Here is a 26,704-nt window from a genome sequence, read left to right as displayed (position 1 = left end):
CAAATCAAAACCTGCCTGTGTTGAGCATATTATGTCCGATTTATGAACTTCTTTAATTCCTTGTCATGTCATGAAGAATGCAAATGGTCGCTATATAGGTAAATGAAAGCAACCTAATTATTCTACTGATTTATTTTGAATAACTCCAACAGTTTTCCAGCAGTAACCGTAGGAGCTTCAAAACAGATTTATGAAAACAGATGTAGCCCAAAAACTTGTAAAGATGTATCTGTGATAGAAACACTAAGGTTTATTTTTATATACATATGTTCTTTATAATGATCAAAAAGCTCAGTTTCCTTGCCTAAACGGTGAAACAAGTGTATTATTTTAAGACTCTGAAAACGCAGCCTGAAGCTATATCTGTACATTGGTTAAGTCCTAAGGTAAAGGGAAGCCCCTTGGGGATTTTTTTCCCTTGCTGTGCTAAATACAGCTAATTTTGGTTAGCATTGACAAAAACCTACTTTTATTTTTGTTCCAACAAACTTTGTTTATCTGCAGACCTGGAGGCGGCCATTGTTGTCAGTCATGTGACATGTTAGGTGATTTTCCCTGCTCAAACACCACACTGAGCTGATTCTTTATGGCAATTCTAATGAAACTCGTTTCTCCCACAGATTTTAATTAGTCAGAATGTATAGCTGGGGGATTTTACAACAAGCAGTATTAAAATTGCTTCCTATGGTCGGTAATCATGATTTCAAACCGGCCAAACCTACCCGCACTAACATTGTCATATTGGTCCCTAGGTTACAAGGAAAGGATTTCTTGCGCATCATCCGCTGTTTTCAATCCAAATTGGAATTGTAGAGTGTCGGCAGAGTGGGATTTGGCTGTGTTTCTGTGATTAGTCTGGGATGTGATGGCACAAGGGGGGTTGTGATTGTTGCAGTATCTTTCAAAAAAAGGGGGGGCTTATCACCATGGAAACCAATGGTTTGTGTCTACTAAATTGTATTGGAACGACGATAAGACCACAATCTCGCTTTCTAATAAGAGGTTAAAAGAGGTTAATACAGTGAAGAAATGTAAACATATATAAGATGGGTATATGACAAAACCAAGGACTGATTAAAAGCAAGTCTTTACAGCAGGAGAAACGGGCAGTTTAGATGCCATCAACATCTGTCTCTGTTTGAAAGGGAGTGTTAGAAGTCTCTCTTCTATAAATAAATCATCTTAAACATTGGGTCCCTTACAAAGAAAGTTGAGATTTTGGAATATTTGTTGTGGATGGTAAGCTTCCCAAAAGGCTTGAGGGCATGTAATAAGAATGAGCATCCCGCTCTCCTGCAGGAGTACTGCTTGGATGGGCACAGCAGACCTTCAGCCAGAAAGCCAATGAAAGCCTATAGATGTTTAGAAGACCACCAGTTCTACTTTTATCTTGAAAATGACAGGTATTGGAACTCTAGATCATCACATGAAAGATTTGTGTGCACTACACTCCTTGTCATATAGTCTTACGATTAAAGCTCGGTAGTGATTTTACAGGGGCGAGGGTTTGTGTGAAAGGACATATTAAGGTATGACATTTTATGTTCTTGAATGAATTTAAGAGGCTTGGTTTCCGTCAATAAGATTTAGTTGACTTATGAGACCAGGTTGCCGGGGCTTGTAAACCAGGAATATGATTAATGTCCGTGCTGCCCTAGATAGAATCGGTGAATAATGAGCAGCTCCATCTGAGAAAAGCAAAAAGCTTCTTCTTTTTCTTATTCAGATTTCACCTGCATGATAACATACTTTGTATTCCTTTGTCATTGTGTTAGCTTGTTTGTTTGTCCTCTATTTACAACAGCAGAATCCTGTTAAACACGTGTATGCTTTATATATCAATAGATATATCTTAAAAGAATTTTGGCTTATGCTTCTCTTCGTGTCGGAGACTCAAGGGGAGCGGATTTGTTGTCTTAGATCTATATATTCCATGTTATTTGATAGCGCTCTTCACACAGATTGCAATGGAAAAAATAAAATAACAGATAACAAATATATGAGCAAAGGTACAATATAATAGGTTTTTTAAAAAAATCCAATCTATAAGTGCTTATATACATTTCATTCAGTCATCGAATTAAACCCAATCTATAAGTGCTTATTATATAGATTTAATTCAGTCATCTAATTAAACCCAATCTATAAGTGCTTATTATATAGATTTAATTCAGTCATCAAATTGAACCCAAGTGAACATTTTCATCAAAAAAAGGTCAAATATACTTTGATATTTTAATTCCTGTTGGTTTGTATATTTTGTGCACGTGCACATGTGTGTATGTGTATGTATGTATGTATGTATGTGTATATATATATGTATGTATATATATATGTGTGTGTGTGTATATATATTTATATATATAATATATAATATAATGTTTTTTAATTTTTTTGTTTTGTTTTTAGGAGTGAGAGGAAGTATGTTGAAAAATACTGGAAAGAAGTGCAAGTTGGAGATTTTGTTCAACTGCGATGCAACGAAATAATTCCCGCTGATATTTTACTGCTGTCCTCTAGTGATCCTGATGGGCTGTGTCACATTGAAACCGCCAATTTGGATGGAGAGACAAACTTGAAACAAAGACAAGTGGTGAAGGGATTCTCTGACCTGGTGAGTTGTTAAATCCAACCTTCACAAGCGTTTTTAACCATTCCAATACCATTCTGCTTAAAAGAAACCGCAGTCTGTCATGTTACTGACTGGTATAGCTCTATATCCTCTGTACCTAGCCTGTGTCTGTGTGACCAAAATATTTATAAAGCGTTGTGTTCTTAAAACTCTCCTGTGATGTTTTCTATAATTTATTCTTCTGCACTTTACCTGTTCTTTTGCAGAAACAAACGATTCTACATAATGCCCCTTTATAGTGTATGTGGCTTCATAGCTATAAGGACCTAAGTAAATAGCATAAGGTGTCTGTAGTAAAGAGTAACCGGGTAGAGAAATGAAACAGAATGTATGTCATAATCAACTGCCAGAAATAAAATATTAAGATCAATGGCTACCTAGCTTCTGGGATTTGCCCACTGAGATGAACTGCCAATGCTCTTCACAATTATGCACAATGCTGCTACTTATGGCCCCAAACCATGTGGACCATTACGGCCCCCAATGCATACTATTGTAATATTCAACTTCAGCAGAAGCCGATGGACTTCATGGTACTGAAGCCATGACGTGTTTGTCTACATAGCTCTAACAAAGATGTATACCACTTCCTGACAATGATTTACGTCCAGCCAGGTTGGATATGTTTGTGCTGGGATAACACAGTGGAAGTGACAGAGAAATCTACAGGTATCTTATAAACAGTGCCATATATCCTTCTATAGAGGCTTTTTATTGTTATTGCTATTGTTTTAGCAATAACACTATGGTTTTGAAGATTAAGGTTCTTATCTATTACCTAGGTGCTTTCATGTGTTCCCAGGTCTGCCTTGGTGGAGTCGTTTCTCTTTGTAACCTGCTGTGAATAGGGTGTAGTCAACATTATCTGACGTCGGGTTTTTCTTTAAGAATAATGGGTCTGTGCACAGCAGGCATTGGTAACGCGGTCAAGGGCAGGTACCGTTTCACTGCACAGAAGCTCATGCTGCGGGAATTTCACATTGAGAACAAAGCGCCCTGTTGACTGTCATAACTTTCCTTGGAACAACTTTATACTCTGAAAATAAACATTTGTCCGTGGTGTGTACGCGCCAGAGTTCCAAGAAACTCTAACTTTTTATATTTGAACATTTTTCTCCTGAAATGTGAGACTGCATTGAATGCACGTTTGATGAATGATGTGTTTTCATTCTTCTGTGCTGCTTACATATACACTAAGCACAGAAAGGCTGATTGTATACATATACCGTAAACGGTACACTCGTATTTATACTAGGCCACACATTTAGTTTAACATGCTCATCTGTGAATCTATTATGACTGGTGTTTTGGACAACAGGGCATTTAAGGGCACCTTAAAGCACAGTGCGTGTAAAAGTCATAAGCTGTGCTTTAAAACTACTTTTGTTTCATAATGTCTAGGAAAAAACTTTTTTTTTTTTTTTTTACTATTTTTAGTAATCTTTTTTTCAACATTTTTCCTTCGTGCTAGCGGATTTTTGTTGTGTTTTTGCTGCAATAGGATAGGTGCGTTTGTCTTCTGCCTCTTCGCATGCTGCGAGTTCTTACTTGCACTAACAGGCAGGGGGAGCTAAAGAGCCAAGCATTAGAAACTTTACGAAACCAGGCATTAATCGTGTCAGTCGCCTTCACCATTGGCCGCTCTTGCAAATTAATGCCATGCATTTATTTGAACTACCAGATGTTACATGATTAGTTAGAAAGTGAGTAAAAAGTTCAGTTTTATAGATTTTAAATGTGGGTTTTGTTCTGTTCTTTACATTTTTGTGCATTGTTATTTCTGTGCATATTTTCACTCCGCTAATATATTCCATGGTGTGGCTCATTGAAGAAGCGAAACGCTGGAACACTTGTCCTGGGTATCGTGAGCAGCCGTAGTTTTCCATATTTCCATCTTCTCCCGAATATGAATGAGAGTACGATGCATGTCCTGTAGATCCTTATACAGCCATTAGTTTTTGCGTCTGTCCTCCTCAAGTGATACATGGTTATCTTATGCGTGGATGGCAAGGGCAGAAAAGTTGTTCTTTTTGGTTTTAATGATTATGCAAGGGGCTGTTTTTATTGGGACATGGTCTTTAGGCATTATGTTTGTTTTATATCGCAACCATTTTCCTTAGTTATATCTCATTTGTCATTTTTCTGTACTTAAGTGGAAAACTGCTTGTATACACAGCCTTTTTAGAAGATCCACTGGTGGGCATAATGTCCGTTGCAGGGATATTGTGTAGTAATGTAACTAGCAGTCCCTTTAAATGGTAAAGACTGCTATATGGCACACGATAACTCAACAGTTGTAGAAATGTTTACAGCTGCATTTAAGTCACTTAATATGTAAAAAATGATAATTTGCCTTAAATCACATTTAATTGTATATCACAAGGAGGTTGCTTTATTGTGCAGCAATCTAATATAAATGTGTTATTCTTAATGTAATGGTATGGTTAAATGCAATGTTGCACCCAGAAAGGACGGCATTTGCAGATCCCACCATTACAGTATTTTTTGATCTGTTTATTTCCTAGTGCAGTGGGACTGATTATAACATTGCAGGCGAGGAACTCCCAGAGAGGAGAGAACGAGTCAGATTTTTATTTTCTTTCATAATGAATACACGCTGCTATATCCTAGCCTAAGGAAAATGTTCCTCCTGAGTACTGAGAAGGGTTCCTTACCTGCCATCCTTAATACCTGTGCACGCTCATTCAGAAGTATTCAGCTGAATTGTTGTGATATTGCTGGAGGCAAAAAAAAAATCCTAAATATATCTGCAGGGAAAATATAAATTGCCTTTTTTTTAAATGATCTGGAAAAAAAACATCTTTAATCTTTCCCACAAATCGCTCGCAAAGCAGGTTTTATGAAACTTGCTTCCATGTAACATGATGATATTCAGGGTGGCATATGTATTTTCTCATGATTGAAATCATGCGTGACACGTGTTGCAATTGAATTACTCCAAGTGCCACACAGTTCAAGTTCTAACCCAGTTCTTGTATAGAACAATCTGCTCTTTTCAATTTTATGCATGATTAAGTTCTGCCTCTAAATATTTTTTATGCTATTTGACACCATCTGCTTGTGATCAGACTTCAACTTCCCCATGTATATCTTTAAACACATCAACTAGTCGAGCAAAATGTCCCAAAAACCTATGACTGCCATACAAGAAACCAAAACGTGACACAGGATTCTGACAAGTCTATGGTGAGAATTTCACGCTAGAAAATATAATCTGCAGAGCATTTGTCCATATTTAATAAAATTTACTTAATACTCGGTGATTAATTATTTTGGCAAACCACCTATCAGGCTCTGAGCATGGAGCTTGTTAAGTTAAAATAGGTTATCAATGCCTACAAAGGATACGGTCAGCACCGTGGGATTATTATTCATATCATGTTTTTAGTTTTACATATTTTTTTGTATTATCTTTTTGCTCAAAAACTCTTTGCAGTAGTTCTTAGAAGAGCCCAAAATAAAACAGTGTTAGTTTTTCCTAGACATCTCACCAATTATTGTAATAGAATTGCACAGGTATTAACAAAACTAAAACATGTGACATATAACAAGAGAAAAGTGTTATATATCTTGTGACAAACCCTATAGCATGAGGGCCATACATGTCACTTTTAGGGGTCCTAAGCACAGTCCTCTAGGGCAATCAGAGTCAGGAACAGCAGCTTTGAACCAAAACAGCACTTTATTTTTAATTGCTGAAACCCCAAAAACCAAATCATAAAAATAAAACCTAGCTCCCTATTGGAGCCCTCTCTAACTTAACTATGCTGGTCTAGACTGACCAGCCTAATCACTCACTACCTTAACCTCCCAGCCAGACCCAGCTACGCCAGGCTCTGGAAAACCTCCCAGGTATTGCCTCACTTGGCTCAGGGATTGTCTTCTTCAGGGCCTCTCCTTGCCCTGGGAGCACAGGGAACTTCCTCTTCCCCCAACAGTCTCCCTGAGTATCAGGCTCCAGGGGTTTTTAATGCCCAGCACCTGGGCCTGACGCCGGCCTCATAGAAATCCCGGACCGGATCCTGCAGATTTCTTGCCTCCTGGAAAACCCGGCATGGAGTTTCCACAGAATGGGGAAATGGAGCATTGGCCCACCCTGCTCTCCAATTGCTCCACCCCAGGGACCCATATGTATAATCTGCATAGCAGCTGTACTCAGATGCCATGCTAATCATCTCCCTGGGGTTCACACTGTCACAATCTGTATAACTCTCAACTGTTCAATGTCACAGTTCCATTGCAGTGATAGGAAGAAACAGGAACATATCAAATAACTAATAATGAAAATACCTGACTAAACAGAGAAAATGCTTACTCAGAACCAGTGAATAGTATTGGCTCAAATATGTTATCAAGGAGGACATCATTTTCTGAATTTAAAAAAGAATAAACTCTCTCTGGTGACCTTGCTTGTCGTACAAATCAGCATGGGGTCTTCCTCTTAGAACATCAATAATTTTTAGCTTTATTATCGGTGGATCATCAAATTCAAGAAACACCCTAAGTCAGGGCTTGACAAATTTGTTGTGAATCTAGGCGCCAGCTAAAAAAGTTAGGAGCCAGGATTTTTTTTTAAACTAACAGTTGGTTAGGAGTGATCTGATCATCATCAGCCCACTTACTAAACTCTTTTTTTGAGATATATATATATATATATATATATATATATATATAGGGCTGAAACAACTAATCGATAAAATCGATAATAATCGATTATGAAAATCATTGGCAACGAATTTCATCATCGATTAATCGGATCGATTTTTATCAATTATAAAAAGAGGTTTTTTTCTGAGCAAATGCTCTGAAAAACTCCTCTCCTTATATAATCCGACCTCAAACAGAGATCGGATTATAACACCGGAATCCAGATCCCCCGCTACGCTGCAGGGGACCTGGATTCCCCTCGCTGTCGGCCGGTCTCTCACTTCCGTCTCTCTCCCCCCTCCCATACACCCCTCTGACTCCTCCCCCTCCCATACGTCACTCTGCCTCTCTCCCGGCTCCGTTATTGACAAGGACTTTCACTGCAGCTTCATAGAAGCCTCAGTGTAAGTGAAGTGCAGTAACGGAGTCTGTCTGTGCGACGCAAACCCCCACCGGCTGACAGAGAATCATCCTCTCTGATAGCCGGTGAGGGTCTGCATCGCACAGACAGACTCCGTTACTGCCCTTCACTTACACTGTGGCTTCTATGAAGCTGCAGTGAAAGTGCCTTCAGTAACGGAGCCGGGTAGAGAGGCAGAGCGGTGTATGGGAGGGGGGAGGAGTCAGAGGGGTGTGTGGGAGCCACCCTCCAATACACCACTCTGGCTCCTCCCCCTCTCATACGCCACTCTGCCTCTCTACCCGGCTCCCTGGTGTCTTGTCAGAAACGGAGGTTCACAGGAGGCAGAGTGGAGTATGGGAGGGGGGAGGAGGCAAAGTGATGTATGGGAGGGGGAGGAGCCAAAGTGATGTATGGGAGGGGGAGGGGGCAGAGTGGTGTATGGGAGGAGGCAGAGTGGAGTATGGGAGGGGGAGGAGCCAAAGTGATGTATGGGAGGGGAGGAGGCAGAGTGGTATATGGGAGGGGGAGGAGGCAAAGTGATGTATGGGAGGGGAGGAGCCAAAGTGATGTATGGGCGGGGGAGGAGCCAAAGTGATGTATGGGAGGGGGAGGGGGCAGAGTGGTGTATGGGAGGAGGCAGAGTGGAGTATGGGAGGGGGAGGAGCCAAAGTGATGTATGGGAGGGGAGGAGGCAGAGTGGTATATGGGAGGGGGAGGAGGCAAAGTGATGTATGGGAGGGGAGGAGCCAAAGTGATGTATGGGCGGGGGAGGAGGCAGAGTGGTGTATGGGAGGGGGAGGAGCCAGAGTGGTGTATGGGAGGGGGAGGAGCCAGAGTGGTGTATGGGAGGGGGAGGAGGCAGAGTGGTGTATGGGTGAGTTATAGTGGTGTATGGGGGGTATTATGAATTTTTAGGGCATATAGGGGGTATAAGGCATATGGATATTAGGCATATCAGGGAGGCATAAACATATCTGGGGGTATAAGGCATATCAGGGGGCACAGTGGCATATCAGGGGGCACAGTGGAATCTGGCATATAAGAGGTATAAGGCATATATGGGGGCAGAGTGGCAAGCTGGGGGTCAGATGTGCATAACTGGGGGCAGTTTGGTAAATAAAAAAATTTAAACAAGGCTTTTTTCTCAGTTTTTATTAAATATGAAAATAGTTAACATATGAATTAATATTTACTAATAACTGTATTAAAACCTAGTTTGAGAAACACTGTGTTTGGGTTCTTGTAGCTTTTATTATTATGTCAGTAAAATAAGAAGGTGAATAGAGAGAGGCCATTGCAATAAAGAGATGAAAGTGTAAATTGTACGTTTTTTATTGCAATTTTTCTTCAATTTAAAATAATGTATTTTTTTATCCGATTAATCGATTAATCGAAAAAATAATCGACCAACTAATCGATTATTAAAATAATCGTTAGTTGCAGCCCTATATATATATATATATATATATATATATATATATATATATTTTAACACTTTCAATGCTGATGTTCCATTGGAGCACAGCATTGACTGATATTTAGTCCCCACAAGCTTGTGGGGACAAATGTTAACCCCTGCAATGCCACGAATGTGTTATAGACAATTGTGGAATTGAAGGGGTTAACGCTGCACTGTCGCTCTCATGGAGCGATCAGGCAGCAGGGGGGTGTTGGGGCTGGTCTCCACACTCATGTGGAGACCAAAGAACCCTCTCCCCCTGTCACTGAGCTGGGAAGCAATTGCTGGTCTATAGACCAGCCATTGCAGGGGGGAGTCTCTGATGACTGCTGTAGGCTTCCATGCCTACAGGAGTCATCAAAGGGCTTGTGGGGGCTCATTTTTGCTGTTGCTGGTCTGCCTGGACTTCCAGGCAGACCACCAGCAGCAGAGCCCCTTGAAAAACGGGAATTAACCCCTAAATGCCGCGGCATTGAAGGGGTTAACGCTGCCCTGTCGCTCTCATGGAGCGATCAGGCAGCAGGGGAATGTTGTGTCAGGTCCCCACACTTGTGTGGGGACCCAATCAACACTGAAACCCCTTTCCTGAAGCTGCCTGTGGCAGCTGAAAACGCTATTGCAGGTTTCCCTGCAATCGCGGTTTCAGCCTACAGGATCACTCCGGGGCATTTTTTGTGGATGTAAGAGGCTGACAAACTCCTAGGAGCCAGGACAAAATTCTGAGTCGCCATGGCGACCTGGCGCCTGGGATTTGTCGAGCCCTGCCCTAAGTAATATGTAAACTTCTTGGTTCATTTTATATCACTGTTAATTCTCATAGTCCTTGGCCACTTTTATTAGGTACGCTTTGCTAGTACCGGGTTGGACCCCTTTTGCCTTCAGATTTGCCTTCGTTCTTCGTGGCATACTTTCTACAAGATGCTGGAAACATTCCTCAGAGATTTTCGTCCATATGGGCATGATGGCATCACGCAGTTGCTGCACTTCTATGATGCAAACCTCCCGTTCCACCACATCCCAAAGTGGTCTATTGGTTGAGATCTGGTGACTGTAGAGGCCATTGGAGTACAGTGAACTCGATGTCGTGTTCAAGAAACCAGTTTGAGATGATGTGAGCTTTGTGACACGGTGCATTAGGCTGCTGGAAGTAGCCATCAGAAGATGGGCACACTGTGGTCATAAAGTGATGGACATGGTCAGCAACAATACTCGGGTAGGCTGTCTCATTTAAACAATCCTCAATTGGTACGAACCAGGCAACGTTCTTCCAGTCTTCAATTGTCTAATTTTGGTGAGCCTGTGCGAATTGTAGCCTCATTCCCTGTTCTTAGCTGGCAGGAGTGGCACTCGGTGTGGTCTTCTGCTGCTATAGACCATCTGTTTCAAGAGTCGACGTGTTGTGCATTTAGCGATGGTATTCTGCATACCTTGGTTGTAACGAGTGGTTATTTGAGTCACTATTACCTTTCTGTCATCTCGAACCAGTATCTCCTCTGACCTCTGATCAACAAGGCATTTTCGTGCACACAACTGCCGCTCACTGTAGAGCCCTGCGCGGGACTGCTTTTTTAATCCCGCTCCCGCTGATTTTTTTTGCCCAATCCCACCCTCTCGCAATGTGGGTGTTCCGCTCCCGCCACATTTGTGGCCAATAACACCCACCTCCTTACCTGAACTGCAGATTTCCCGTGCAGTCCCGCAAGGCTGCCCTCGAGTTGTTCCCTCACAGCATCTCTAATCTTGCTCCTCCCAGGAACAAGGCGGAGTCACAGGAAGTGACATCACGTGACTCCGCTTTGCTCCTGTGGAGCAAGAGAAGAGACGCTGCAATGTGATTGGCTGATTAGCTATTTGTGTTAAGCAATTGAACAGGTGTACCTAATAAAGTGGCTAGTGAGTGTACGTATGTGTGTGTGTGTGTGTATATATATATATATATATATATATATATATATATATATATATATATATATATATATATATATATATATACTGAGCTCTCCTGAGATCTGTAATTTTATTCTTTGTTTCTATGTTGACAACATTTCAGTGCATTATTTTACATGATTAAAATTAACCATTTATGGGACGTGTTTAGCGACATCCAGTACTGCTGAATGACTAGCGCTGCATTTAGTTACTAAGTGTTAAATTCAGCAGAGTAAGTAAAACGGCACTTTCCATCAGTAGCGTACCTAGCGGGGGGGGCGGTCCGCACCGGGTGCCGCTCATCAGGGGGGTGCCAACTTGCCGGCACCCCTCCAGAGACGGACAGCAATGTCCGCCGCTGGAGGAGCAGGCTCCCTTGAGTGATTTTAAGCCGGTTCAAGGATCTCCCTTGAACCCGGCTTAAAATCACTCAAGGGAGCCGGAGGTCTGTTAAAGACCTCCGATACCGCTCCCTTGCGATCCGCGCGGCAACAGCTGTTGTGCGCCAGGGTTTGTTGTCAGATCCCGGCGCACAACACTGAAGCCGCGCCCACCGCTGTCCGTGCCCTCTGAACCGGAAGAAGACAGAAGAACTGAAGAAGAAGAGGAGCGAAGAGCAGGAAAAGGAGCTGTAAGGAGAAAAGAGGAAAGGTAGGAAAGCTTACAGTGAGAGTGGATTGGTGTGTATGTGTGTGGATTGGTGTATGTGTGTGGATTGGTAAGTGTGTGAGAGTGATGGGTGTTATGCTGTACCATTTCCAATGTATTTTTCATTATATAATTATGCTCTAAAGTACATCATAACTCCCATCACTCTATACTGTTCCATACAGTGGCAGAGCTGGGAGACAGAGGCCTTGCACCCCCACCGCAGGACTCCTGAAAGGTAAGTGAACATCAAAGAGGGAGAGGGTAGATAGGGAGAAGGGAGCGAGAAGGGGTAGATAGGGCAGAAGGGAGCGAGAAGGGGTAGATAGGGTGATCATACTCCTATCATGCCAAGTCTGTGAGTGCCTCCTGGAATCTGGGTATGCCTGGGCATGGTAGGAATGTGATTGCTGTTAACAATGATATATATATATATATATATATATATATATATATATATATATATATATATATATATATATATACATATATATATATATAGTTATTTAATTGTTTTGTCCTATTTTGGTGTGTTACTTACTTTAAATAAAAGTCTTAGATTTTTTTATGGTGTGTGGGGGGGGGGATCATATTCGGTTTCGGCCAGGTAGTTTTAAAGTGTGTGTGGGGGGGTGCCACATACAGGATCCGCCCCGGGTGCCAAATACTCTAGGTACGCCCCTGTTTTCCATCTCCCTGCCGCTACACAGGTGATCAGGCTGTCTGACAGCCTGGGCTCTCCCGGATTGTGTGTAGCAGCAGTACTCAGTCATACTAGGAGTGCCCAACAAAGCTATCAGTCGTTTCAGCCTTGAAGGAGTTATTCCATTGCTCCCCTGCTGACTGATCGCACATATTGCAATCAGCAATGCAGGGCTATAGAGACATTTTAGGAAGAGGAAGTGGAGAAACTAAGTTTCTCTCCCTTTCAAAAAAAAAATAGAAGGGAAATGAAATATAAATAAACTGAATTGGGAGACCAATGATGTCATACCATGTCAAAATGTATGAGGTCCTCAAAAGGGATCTTGAGTCGTGCTACACAGGAAACCGTGCAAAAAAGGAAAACAATAAAATTTGTTTTTAAAGTGTCCCTTAGCCCTTCCACTATAGGCAAAAAAAAAATACAAACCCCTTAACCCAATTATATTCAAAATATGTAATATAGGATAATATTTAAAAGCAGTGGCCCTACTTCTTTGTGCAGGAAAAAAACAAACATATGGTAAAAGTGACAATAAAAAGTTCTAGTCTTTAGGTTATAAAAAGTCTCCCTGGACTGAAGGGGTTAAGAAAACTACTTTTGGACTTTTGCAAATCTTTGAGCCCTCTGTTCCCCCAACTGGTTGCACCTCCCTTGGAGACATAAGCAGCCCCCCCATATAATTTTACGTGGCTCCACAAACGCCATGACTGGCCCTGAAGTTAATGTTTGTGAATTGAAATCATTACTTGGAATCTATTTTCCGACTAGCTCCAATGTACAGAATAAACTTTTCTTAGAACTCCATTGTTTAATTACTATATATATATATATATATATATATATATATATATATATATATATATATATATATATATATATATATATATATATATATATATATATATATATAAAATATATATATACGTCTATGTTGTTTTTACTAGTGTTCACTGGAAAGAACAAATAGTGCTTGCAATAATCTAAAGAGTATTTTCTTGTGTTGTCAAAACATTTGCTTTAATACTGACCCACCTAGATACATTCCGGTCAGAGCCAATGGAGTTTACTGAACTATTAAACAGAACTCACATTGTGAGCAAGGAATCAATGCTGTTTCTGTATTGCAAGTATTTTGCTACCGCACCCATAATTGAATATGGAATTTTCTACTCAAGCCGTCGCTAGCATTAAGAACAGCCGGCAGAATTCATAGATTCACAATGATTCCTCCCTTTCTTTCTTCAATTCTTCCAGACATGACCGTGATGGGTCTGACTTCACAGTTTAGTGTCCCATACAGCCCCACCAAACCAACAATGCATATTAATGTACTTATTAAATACTTTTGCACTACTTCTAACGGACGGGGCGGGGGGGGGATACAAAGAAGAAACCCGGCTATCCTATGCAGCAAAAATAATATATGGGACAGATTTTATATTATATATACTGACTACTAACTCAGTCTTGCATGCAAATAATACATACGTTTATTGAGCCCTGCTATAGGATATGAGAGTGTTTGTTTAGATAGAAGTATTATTTTTAATAAGGTGATTTATTCACTTTATGCTTGTGTTTATTTTGCTTAACCCGTTACATTCCTGACTTCATTATTCCAGTGCATTCAAGGAACTGTATCATGCTGCAAGCAGAACATCTTGCGTCGCGTAAAAGGAAACATTGACTTTCCCTTCGTGTATTTTTAGCTATCTAGCACTAGAATTTGTCTTTGTGGATGAGGAAGGATTTATTTTTCTTCTCCCTGAAGGTTATTTAGTTTGTCCCAAATGTTCTATTTTAAACTAGTATCTGAGAATAGCTAGATGGTAAGAAGAAATATAATATATACTCGTGGGAGTTCTGTACATTCGGTGCATTTTGGCCTAGACTCCCGCTTCGTCTTCATCTGAGAAATAATGTGCATTTTCTGAAAGAGAAATTGCTGGTTTCCTTAACAAGACTGCTTTGAACATTCAAATCTTTAAATTCTGTTGGAATCCATACTACATGGCCAAAAGTATTTGGACACCTGCTCATTGAACATCCTTGTTCTAAAATAAAATGCTCCCTCAGCCTCCATTCTCCCATGAATGCTCTCCACCAGATACTGACAGGCTACTACTAGGATTTGATTCTGCCCAATCGCTAAACGCAATAGTGAAGTTCAATGGCTAATGCTGGGTGATTAGTCCTGACTTGCGGTTGGTGTACCTATTTCGGTCGGGTCTCTGTGTAGGCCTGTCAAGTTCTTCCATACCAGTTTTAACAAGCCATTTCTTCATAGACGAGCTATATGTGCAGGGGTATTGTGATGCTGAAACATGAAAGGGCCACTGGTCAATAGGACGATTAGAAAGGAGATCACTGATCACCCCAACCTCGCTGCACTGCCAGAGTTTATTATAGGGTATTATGTTTGAATTAATAGGTTTGGTACGATCACTGTGTAGGTCTTTTATGAATCATAATCCAAACTTTCCTTTAATGGGACACTCCGGCCATCATATGTACGTGAATGGACATTATAGCTGTTCGGCCCTTTTACATTTTTCCTTCTATCTCCTTTTGTAAATGCTTTGGGGAGTTCTTCAAAATCCCTGTATGTATTTGCCCCTTTCCCCACTCCTATTTGCCTTGCCACGCATCTCCTTGTGCATGCGGTGCTCACCTCTAGTTTGCTCCAGCATGTAACTGCTCTTTGTCCCCTCTTTTTTTGTGAAGAATACATATTAAAATACTCAGAGTACTTTAATATGCATTCTTCATTAAAGCGTGGTGTCCATGGAAAATCCATTTAAAATGAACATTTCTTTCCGTGTTAATCTGCTATACTAAATGTCTTGTATGCTTAATGATGAAACTGAAAGTTTTGAACACAAAAGTGCTTGTGTTTGGATTCATTTTGGGAAATTTAATTTTAACATTGCGGTGTTACCTTGTAATCAATTAAATCTTCCGGTAACTGTGTTTTTTTTCTTTCTTCTACTCATTTGAGATAATCCTGATATGATATCCATTAACACTTGGTATTTGTAATTGGAAGCTGCCTCAAATGTTGCAATAATAGTTTAGTATCACTGCAGTAATTATCCATGTGCTTTAAAATTGGTGGGTGTTGTAAGATGAATGGTTGCAAACACAGGTGTGAGGATGGTGTGTGTATGTGTGCGTGTGTGTTTAATTCGTTTTTTTTTTTATAGATGAATATGCAGCTGTCAGCGGTATAAATGAAGTAGTCTAATATAGTTAATGAAAACTGTTCTGTTTTGGAGCCTTTTGTGTATTTATATGTTTCTGCTGCATTCTTTCTGTATTTGCACCTCCAAACTATAAATATATGTTGAGATTCTTAATATTTTAAAAGGGGGAAAACAGTGACGATGTAACTAAACCATTTCCAAATGCGACAGTCATTCTGGCCTCCTCATACTAGATGGCTCTCAAGATAGCAAATGAGACATCTTGGTTGCCTGTAGACTTGGTAACTGCCCCATCTGGGAGGATTACAGTGGTTTTTGGCACTGTTTCTGGACATGAAACCTTTTGGAAAGACCTCCAAAGCAAAATTTGCAGTTAAGCAGAATATGCAAATTTCAAGCTCTACTGCAGATAAAGCTGTTAAGTATCAACCTTCAAAATAAATTGTTACGTGCGTCACTGGTAGCTCAAGTTGTAGCATGAAAACCCGTTCACCGCTGGCTGACAATACGTACCAGCATGGATAGTGTTAAAATGGTACCTCTTTAGAGTGCATTGGGTACAGAAATAAGTTTTTTTTTTGTTTTTTGGACGCAATTAAATACTTCCATTTCTGCTATCAGACAGCTACAGAATTTCTTAGCAATTATTTAGCGTAGGGTAGCACCGACAAACCCTTTTTCTTCTATCTCTTATTTTGTTGCAACAACTGTTCTTGATCAGCAGACCTGGGGGCTACATTTTTGTCAGGCATGTAGTATTTTGGGTGATTATCCCCGCAATGAGCCTTATGGCAGTGCTAATGAAGCCCGTTTCCATAGATTCTTAATAGTCCATGTCTGCCTGGGTGATTTAAGTCTGAGCCACTCTATTGTTTTACAACTGGCAGTATGATAAGGAATCAGGGAGTTTGGCTAGTAGATTGGGCTAACGTAACATACAAAAGGTTCAAATGCAGAAACTAAAACAGTGTAAAATAAAAATACGTATTTGAATCTGATACTAGTAATAAAAAAATAGTAGGGGTTAACATGTATGTGGAGATAAATTTTAATTTGATACAGTATAAGATATGTAATTATTGCAGTGTTAGCATATTTTTTTCACAAGAGAATATACAGCTATAACAATCTCAAATTCCTCCTTTGAAGCAACATTTGTAAAGCTTTTTAAAAATAAGATGAATTGTCCTTTTTTGTGAAGTGTCAATGTACATATACCAATTTAATAACTGAACCAAAATATTTTAATGTTCTAAAATGATCCAAATTTAGTACATATCCCTGTGAATTTTAACAAGTTGCAAGGGTTAAACCTGACCTGGATAAAAATATCAGACTCCAAAACAACATGTCTTCAGGAGCTGGTGACACCAGTGCTTGGCACATAGGGTCTTGTTCACCTAGTGCCCTGGGAAAAGTCATGCCGCATAAAGTCCAGGACTGCGGATCACAGTAAAGAGGCTTTTGCCAGATTAGTAAGTCTACAAATACTTTTCTATTTGAGTATACATGGAAAAAAATGAAAAATGTAATGAAAGATGATCCCCATTGCTCTTGCTCTTTTGGAGCTTTTGGGCTTCCTGGGTTATATTTGGATGCCTAAAGTTCATGAGAACTAAAGAAATAAAACAGTTTTATAATTAATTTGTGTTAGATGTAAGTGTTTGCATTTTATATTTGTATTTCAGGAATCTGAATTTGATCCAGTGAAGTTTAACAGTGTCATAGAATGTGAGAAACCAAATAACGACCTCAGTAGGTTCCGAGGTTATATGTAAGTATCTTCATTCTTTCTTTTCAGGTTGTGTGTAAATCTTGTAAGAAAGTAAATTTTACTAACACAAACTATTGACTCCACGTGACATGGTTGTTATATATTTAGAAAGTACTAACTTATTCCACAGCGCCGCACTTTGACCATAAACACACGCTTGTTAACAGTGGTCAATAGATTCATGTTAATCCAGAAGAAGCTTGAGTCAGCAGTGTCTGGGCTTCAAGCTGATTAAGAAACTCCTCTGGGCAAATAGAATGGGTTTTGTTTTCTTGGAAGATCCATAAGGTTAAATGGCTGCAAGTTTGTCATTGTATGGTGGTATTTTATTAAACTTGATAGATTCAAAGGTTTTTTTTTTACCCCAAATATTTGTTTGAGGGCCAAACAGAAAAGTCTGGTTTTGTTCATCTACTACAGACTGTTTCTGTGATAGGAGCTGACAAAAGTGGCTGTGGCAAGGGCTACATCTGGAAAGGGGGCTAACTCTGTCCACTTTTCCTTACCTATAAGGAGTCAGGAAGACATAGCTATCCGGTAATATATTACTCACTTTTGCAAAGGCAAAAATGTTTAATGCCCAAGAATATTAGAGGTGAAATCCTCTTTAGGTCTTAAAAGTAGTTTTGGAAATGCATGTTTCCATTGTTACAGATTTGAGAGCGGTTTGCTTATGGCAAGCTTCTTCCAGCTTCCACGGGAGTCTAGTGCTTTAGTGGATGTGCTGCGTTGTGTCTTCCCACAGCCATACAATCTGTGTGCCTGTGACCTAATTCTTGTTAATAACACACTCACTGCTTTTTGCCTTTCATGCTTGTAATTGGAGAAATTGTTTTTAATTCACGTTCCATTATAATATTAATACTGACAAACGGCAGTGAAGTCCAGTAAGTGCACTTGTTTATCTTCTCCAGTGCAAGCAATTAGCATTGACAAGAAGCAAACAAGGAAGGGTCTTGCTATAAATAATTAACTCTCGTTCAATAAGTAGGAACATTTAACGAAGAGACCTAAGCCTTTACATAAAGATTTTTTTTAAAATCAAACACCACTTAAATAGAAATTGTCGTCGATAAACTGAGTGTAGCTACTAGACCTTTGGTCTTCTGTCAAAATAAAATGCTAACGCAACACAAGACTGTTTATAGGTGTCAAGGCCCCTTTGGGTTTTAATTTATTAGGTTTCCTCTTTATATTGGTTGTGTCGCAGAGCAATAATGATATCTTTGCACACTTTTCCCAAAGGTCCCTGATGTATGTCTCAATACCCAGATCTGTTTAGATAAACCTAGGTCAGAGTACTATTTCTGACTTATCAGGTAGACCACAGCTAATGGAGATCAGTTGCTGAGTTTCCATCTACTGGTAGTGCTAAGGGACCAGTATAAATGGTAATGATCCCAGACTGGATGTAGTTAACGCTGCGTTTATTGACAGTGATACGCTAGACTTATCTTTTTCTGCTTATGCAGCACAAATATCTGCTTACCCATGACCTGACCAGGGAGCCTATATTCCTGTTCATGCGTTAAGTGGAAATGACAGAGAATGATAGCGGCTTATATGATCACTGTGTCTCGGGATAGTTTTGACATTTGTACATTTTTATTGTGCTTCAGATTCCGAGAAGAGAATAAATTAAGACCAAAGCTCCTGCTTGTCTACTTGATCTACTTACTTTATTTTCCCCTTTTACTTTCAGCATTCATTTCTCTTTGCTGTGCTATGTGTGATCCACGTGTGCTAAAATACCTTTTACTTATTTCCGCCACGCTTTTTGTTTTCCAGTGTTCACAAAAATGGGAAAAAGGCTGGACTTTATAAAGAAAATCTCTTGTTACGAGGGTGTACTCTTCGAAACACAGAGGTTGTTTCTGGAATTGTTATATATGCAGGTACGTAGGTCCCATTATATATCGGCCTTAGTTAGTTAATGAGTTTCTTGAGTTCTAGATCTTATGTTTTCTTATCTCCCCATTCTAGGCCATGAGACCAAAGCTTTGTTAAACAACAATGGACCTCGCTACAAACGTAGCAAGCTTGAGAGGCAGATGAACACGGATGTCTTTTGGTGTGTGCTTATACTCCTAGTTATGTGCCTCTTTTCGGCCATTGGTAAGAAATCTTCTAGATACAAGCCTTCTTTGGATCTGTTCGTCTGACATTTGTAATCCGTACTGTATGATGTTATCCTCATTACAAGATTTATAAGATTTCTTCTTTCTTCACTTTCTCTTCGCTTGGCAATGATTCAGTAATGGTGTGACGGTTTTAATGAAGTGCTGAGTCTGTTCTCTGTTATTGTCACTTTCCTGAGCATGCATGTGCTTTGTCAATTAATGACAATATATAATTGCACTTGTTTCTACATTACGTGATTTTGCAAGCATAGAGTGTTTGTTTGCACGTGTATTTTATCTATGTGTGAGTAAATTGCTTCTGGGTGTGTAATACAAAGTGATAAGTCCATTTATTTAAAAAGCCCATTGCCACATCATCTATTTATGATCTTTTTGTTTTTCTTCAAGCCCCATGTATGTGTTTAGCAAAGCCAAGTCATTTTATTGAGATTTAAAAGGAAAATGTTAGTTTTATAATAAAATGTAAATTGCAAATTTAGCAAGTAATGATGCATAACCCCTTAATTACCTTATTTCCTTTTTTCGTGGTCATTGCCCCAAACAGCGATCAGTAACACAAATTATATATGTAACATACATATTCACACTCTAACTATATGGTCAAAAGTATTGGGACACCTGACCATTTCACCAACAGGGACTTTTATTACAATGCATTCTAAATACACGGACATTAATATGTAATAGATTGCAAGCCAGGCCTTCTCGTCCAACTTCAGTGCCTGACCTCACAAATGCTCTACTGGATGAATGGGCAAAAATTCTCACAAAAAACACTCCAAAATCTTGTGGAAAGCCTTTCCAGAAGAATGGAAGCTGTTATAGCTGCGAAGGGGGGGGGACCAACTTCATATTTAGAATGCAATGTCATAAGTCTCTGGTGTAATGGGCAGGTCCCAATACTTTTGTCCATATAGTGTGTATGTATATGTGTGTGTATATAATAGTATACACTGGCTCCCAATTACCTTTAGAATTAAATTTAAAACCCTGATACTAACATATAAGGCCCTCCATAATACTGCTCCTCCGTTATGCCCTCATAAGCAAATACTCTCCTACTCAATCCCTACGTTCTTCCCATGGGTTAAGGCTCTCCTCCTCACCTCTTCCTTTTCCCGTCTACAAGACTTTACTCTGGCTGCCCCATATCTCTGGAATCTACTCCCAAGGAACCTTCAGCATTCACCCTCCCTCCCGACATTCAAGAAACATCTAAAAACCCACTTCTTCAGAGAAGCAGACCATCTTAGCTGCTAGAACTTCTTTATCATTGATACAACCACCACACTACCTCTCACCCTTTCCCTATGCCTTATGTTTATGTATTGGTTTGTCTTAGTCTGTCAATTCTCATCTTGTCGTACCCCTTGAATACATGTATTGTATTAAACGCTGCATTGATTGTTGGCGCTAAATAAATAAAAGATAATTAATAATAATAATAATATAGAGTAAATTAATACTCCAGAGAGTTTTTTCTTATGTTTTGCAGTGACAAAAGGCTCCCTTACAACACTAAGCAGTAGTTATGTACAGATAGCTATGTAGCTCTGTTACTGATCGCTGTTTGAGGCAATGATCAGGTATCTCGTTAGGGTCTGGACGGACCCTCCTGGCTCTCTACTTCTGAGACAGAATGCCAGTGAAGCTGGCTCATGCTGACAGGGGAGAGTCCAGGCTGTCTTGTCAGCTTTATCTCCCAACTTCTGCAAAAAAACAAAGGATGTGCTACTCTGTCCTGATGCCTTCTGGCCATGTTTTTAGATATAGCACATTTATTTGGTTATCATGTATGCCAGGTAAAAAAAAAAAAATATTTATTGGAATTCTTTACATGGAAAGCACTTTTGCAGCCAGGAAGGCATTAGAGCGAGCTTTTATCTTTTGTTAAATGCTGTCATTTTAACACATGTGATTTCTTTTGTAGGTCATGGTCTCTGGGTTTGGCAGTATGGAGAAAAGAGACCAGTGTTTGACGTATTGGGGCCAGATGGAAACTATGTCAGTCCAGTACTTTCTGCTGTCTATTTATTTTTCACCATGATAATTGTTTTACAGGTATAGAAATTTAATAAAAAAATATTCTCGGCAACCACTTACTATTTCTTACTTTTCCTGTAGTTTCTATAGCTGGCATGTTATGTTAATCATCAAAGTCTCAATTATTTTCCCGTTATTTAGTTGCATTAGGGACTTATACTCAAGTACAACGAAGTTAAATTGGATGATCTACCAATTAAAACAGTTGTCTAGCTCCCACTGTTATTCATGTATTTTTAAGAGGATATAAATGTTCTTTGGTAACATTGTGCTGATTAAAGTCCTAGTAAAAATAACTTTTGTTTTAGTATCTTTCCTGTTGCATATGTATGTACTGTGCAAAAGTTTTAGGCAGGTGTGAAAAGCAAGAATGCTTTCAAAAGTAGGCATGCTAATTTTTTTTAAACAAAATGCAAAAGTGAGTGAACAGGTAAATAATGTAAATCAGATCAATATTTAACCAACCTTTGCCTTTAAAATGGCATCAATTCTAGGTGAACTTTCTCTGCACTCTAGTTTCTATGTGTTAGTGAACATTTGAGTCCCTTGGACTTGTTTCCATGCCAAAGGTATGGGTTTTTGTTCACAAGTCTTCAATGAAGACCACTTGTGACCAGATTTCTCCGGACAGTGGATGGCTGTGCCAGGATCTGGTTTCTGCCAATGCCGGGCTGATGGCACTGCTGGACATCTTCTGATTGTGAAGGGAAGTAAGCTTGTTTCCTCCACATTGCCTGTTTGTTTGTGCCTCTTCAAAAGTGCTTGGACAGAGCATCTGGAGACCCATGTCTTCCATGAAGTTTCTGCCTGTGAGAAGCCTTGCTGATGCAGTATAACTACTGTGTGTCTTGTTGCTGTGGTCAGACTTGCCATGGTGTGTATGACTTTTGACATCTTCAGCAACCTCAACTTGTTAGTGAGTTTGGCTGTTGCTCAGTTTTATTCCACCTACAAGGCTATTTCTTTTTCAGTTAATAATTGTGTTTAAACCTACATATCAAATTGATCATTAGCACCTGTTGAGTGTATGATTAAACCATTATACCTAACTATATGCCAACAAAATCCATGACTTTGTTCAAGTATATTTAGAAGAATTGATGTTTCTCTGAAAGTAAAGGGTGTCACATAAAATATTGACTTAGATTTATTTTTTAAAGCATTCTACACCTTCCTAAAACTTCTGCACAGTACTGTATTTTTTATTGGCTTAAATGTAGCCCTTCTTTTTGTCCGTTATTAAAACTCTCTGTGACAGTATTTTTACATGCATTTCTCGATCATCGCTGATATGTTGTCTAAGTGCTTTTAGTGTATTCACTAACTCGGCTTATTCTTACTCAAATGTTAGGTGCTCATTCCGGTTTCCCTATATGTTTCCATTGAAATTGTTAAAATCTGCCAAGTGTACTTTATTCATCAAGACAAAGACCTGTACGATGAAGAAACGGACTCCCAGCTACAGTGCCGGGCACTGAATATTACTGAAGACCTAGGACAGATACAATATGTGTTTTCTGACAAAACTGGAACACTTACTGAAAATAAAATGGTTTTCCGAAGATGCACAGTCTCTGGTGTGGAGTATTCCCACGATGCCAACGGTGAGTTTCTCACTAGATTTCCATTTTGGGACGGACAGAGAGAGTAAACTAATGTCATCTTAAAATACTTACTAGTAATTTATACTTCCCAAAATATTTAAAATATTTGAGTTCTGATTTATGGAGCCAGGATTCAGTGCATTATAATTTAAAGGGACACTCCAGCTATCATATGGACTTCAATGTATGAACTCGCCTACAATCTAACTGCGCACACGTTTTAGGTGAGGGATCTGACCCCTAAATCTTAAAGACTCCATTTTTGTTTCTGGCATAAACACAGTACTACATGAGGGTACAGCTGACACTAGTTTGTAAAGGCTTTTTGTTTCAAACATAACTGTATAAATGACAATGGCTTGAAATCCCAAAGTGTTTGCAGATGTCCCAATCCTGAAACGATGAGATGAATAAAAAACATCGATTTATTTTCAGTCCAGTAAATCAAGCTTATGGATATCAAAACCAGTCTTATTAAATGGAATATGGTATGAATCTTTCCAAAGTCCAACCACAGCATGTGTAGTCTGGTCAAAAATCAACATTCATTAATAGATTAATCCTTAATCTATAGGTGAAATAGTCCATTATGGCTTAATGTTAGATATATATAATCATTTTCTTTGTCTCTTTTGGTCCGATGTTTATAGAGAAACAGCTATATGTCTAAAGGCAAGCTTTGATTAACACGTGCTGTGAAAGGGAATTTTTTGTAACTTCACTCGTAGAACTGTTATTCCGACGTACGTCATCGTGCAGAGCAAAATAGTTAATGGATAGAGACTGAGAGAGTGCCTTAGTACTGCAACTTCACTTTAAAATTGCTGGTTCATAGGATTACAAGAGACATAATACAAATGTACGATAGAAGCTTTACAGCAGGTAGAACAAATACATTATTTTTATCCATTCACATTAGGGATGCAATCGCAGGACAAATGCATAGTAAGCTACCTGAGCGGCCCAGATATGAAGAAAACAATGCCATCTGTGAAAATAATGTTTCAGCTGTTGGTTTTCCAGTGCCCCATGAGATGGGCATCTGCTTCAGCCTTCGCTTGCCAGGATGGGGCTGTGCTTGCAGAGTATTATTATTAGAAATTGCCACTGCAGCAATAAATAGGCTGGCAACAGGACAAAGCAAGGAACAAGCATTACATGGGTGGGGGGCATTCTAATTTGTAGTCCATCTGTGTTTTGAGAGTGGCATTTTTAACTCTCCGTGCGCGGCTCATACAACGGGTTAACTACGAATGTATTTATTACACATTTGTTCTACTGTAGCCTCGGAGATGTCCCACTAACTTGCATTAATCTGGAGTTTCTTCGCTGCTATGAAGGATAAACCAATATATATGTATATATATATATATATATATATATATATATATATATATATATGTATATGTATGAGATATTGTAATAACAGATATAATATAATATAATAATATGCCCTCCTCACCTGTTGTCTCTAAGTCAAATGGTTATTTTACATACTACTTTGCTGTGTCTTGTCCACCCATTGTACAGCGCTACGGAATTGGATGGCGCTATGTAAAACAATAAATATGCACAGAGACAGAGTTGGAGACATTCTAGAAGCCAAGGAGCTTCCATTAGTTTGCGTTTGGCTTAACATTTTGCGCGTTCACCAACCGTCTCTTTTACTGTTGCATATAGCAAACATACTGTATTGTTCTGTAATACACGTGATGTATTGGCAGATTGTTAATATTATTTAGTGATTTGTATGGCGTTATCGTATTCTGCAGCACTGTACGATGGGTAAAACAGTGCATAACAAGCAGTGCATTACATAACAACTTGGATCCCTACCAAACACAGCCATTTGGTGTAGTTTAGCAAAACAATATAAATCAAAAGGAAGTGAATCTCTTCCTATTGCACTCAGCCTAATTAATCTGAAATGTGCGAGAATACAGAAGCTATTAAAAGTGAGTTTTTAAAAATCAACTAACTCATGCCAAAATGCAAAAAAAAAAAAAAAATCCCTCTAACCTTTTGTAGGTAACATTTTTTTTTTTAGCACGCCGGCAAGCTGGAGATGGTTGGCCGAAAGCATCTTCTGCAAGCCAAGGAGCTGGGGGGGGGGGGGGGTGAAAGAGAGCAAATGCATGGTGGGGGATTCTGCTAAATACCTCCATGCATCTGCAAAGGGGAAAATGTTCATTTAATTCAGCTTCAAAGTACATATGTTTGCTGGAGTGTCCCTTTTTGTTAACTTAAAATACATCATATTGAAAGTTAGCTATTTGTATGTGTATGTATATGTGTGTGTGTGTAATAGATAGATAGATATATATATCATATCTTCGCAGCTGTGTAATCGCGCTGCTAAATCTAGCTGATTTGTTGCGTGTCATGGTTTGTTATTTTGTACACATGTTTTATTAAGGGCAGTTTATTATACGTATATGCTACATTATTATCACTGAACTCTGACAGTATCGACTTGAAATGTACAAATATTTATGTGTGTAGGTTGAGTTTACTCGCAATCTACTCATGACACGGAATGCCATAACCATAAGCAACAGACCGTTTTATATATAATAAAAACAGCTTTAAATAATGGCTTTAAATGGGTTGCTAACACACGGTGTCTTCAATTTAGCAAAGCGTCTTGCGATGTATCAAGAGGTAGACTCTGAAGATGATCAAAATGGACCAAAAGCTGCTACCTTGCCCCGCCGGGACAGCAGTGGCAGCCATCACAGTGTTAAAGCTGTCCACCGGAGTCATAGTACCAAAACTCACCGACGCACGGGCAGCAGAGCCGAGGCAATGAGGGCCAGTATCCTGTCTAAGCATACAGCTTTCAGTAGCCCTATGGTTAGTTACACAAGCCGACTTCCATAAACGCAGCAGATATATATATATATATCTGTTATTATTGACAGATATCTTGTTGTAAAGAAAAAAGTTACCGAAACTGTTAGAATAGATAAACAGTACTGTATATTCTTTTAATATTCTTTTCTTGTGCAATTAACTTGGTGCAGCAGAAATGGTTAATGTGCATAATAACAATGTAATGAAATCTGTCTTTTTCACGAAAACTGTAGTGTTTTATTGCCTCCTCCACGTGGGTTGCAGTTATTGCTAGACTGTAAGTGAGGATATTTGCAAATGTTTTTTATTTTTGTTTCTTTTTGCAAGGAAAAAGATATTACCCCTGACCCAAAACTCCTAGAAAAGGTCAACGATTGTGCAAAAGCTTTGAAAACTGTGAAAAATCACGGACAGCTATTGTCTCAACTCACACCTGAGCTGCTGGATATCTTTGACTTTTTTGTTGCTTTGACAATTTGCAATACTGTGGTCGTTACGTCTCCAAACCAACCACGACAAAAGGTAGAGTGAGCAGTATCGAGGCTTTGCTTTGTGTCCTTTAGCCCTGTTCTTGACACTTGTTTTTGTATTATCCATTATCCAACATTTTACAGGAACTTATAGCAGGCTGTTTGGGGAGC

At 39.3% G+C, this 26,704-nt stretch overlaps 1 protein-coding gene across 1 annotated transcript in view; it reads left to right on the top strand.

The window, feature by feature from the left end:
* The window catches only part of ATP10A (ATPase phospholipid transporting 10A (putative)), a 62,221-nt gene that overhangs the window by 17,660 nt on the left and 17,857 nt on the right, over positions 1-26,704 (top strand). The window contains exons 2-9 of the mRNA XM_053455169.1: positions 2,410-2,614; positions 17,337-17,422; positions 19,211-19,317; positions 19,406-19,537; positions 21,494-21,624; positions 22,958-23,210; positions 25,846-26,063; positions 26,391-26,585. Coding sequence (XP_053311144.1) covers positions 2,410-2,614; positions 17,337-17,422; positions 19,211-19,317; positions 19,406-19,537; positions 21,494-21,624; positions 22,958-23,210; positions 25,846-26,063; positions 26,391-26,585 — 1,327 coding nt within the window. The remainder of the gene's footprint in view (positions 1-2,409; positions 2,615-17,336; positions 17,423-19,210; positions 19,318-19,405; positions 19,538-21,493; positions 21,625-22,957; positions 23,211-25,845; positions 26,064-26,390; positions 26,586-26,704) is intronic.

Source organism: Spea bombifrons, chromosome 2 (assembly GCF_027358695.1).
Source record: "Spea bombifrons isolate aSpeBom1 chromosome 2, aSpeBom1.2.pri, whole genome shotgun sequence".
Lineage (NCBI taxonomy): Eukaryota > Metazoa > Chordata > Amphibia > Anura > Pelobatidae > Spea > Spea bombifrons.
The sequence above is the reverse complement of the archived record's forward strand: the minus strand, read 5'-3'. Positions and strand labels throughout refer to the sequence as shown.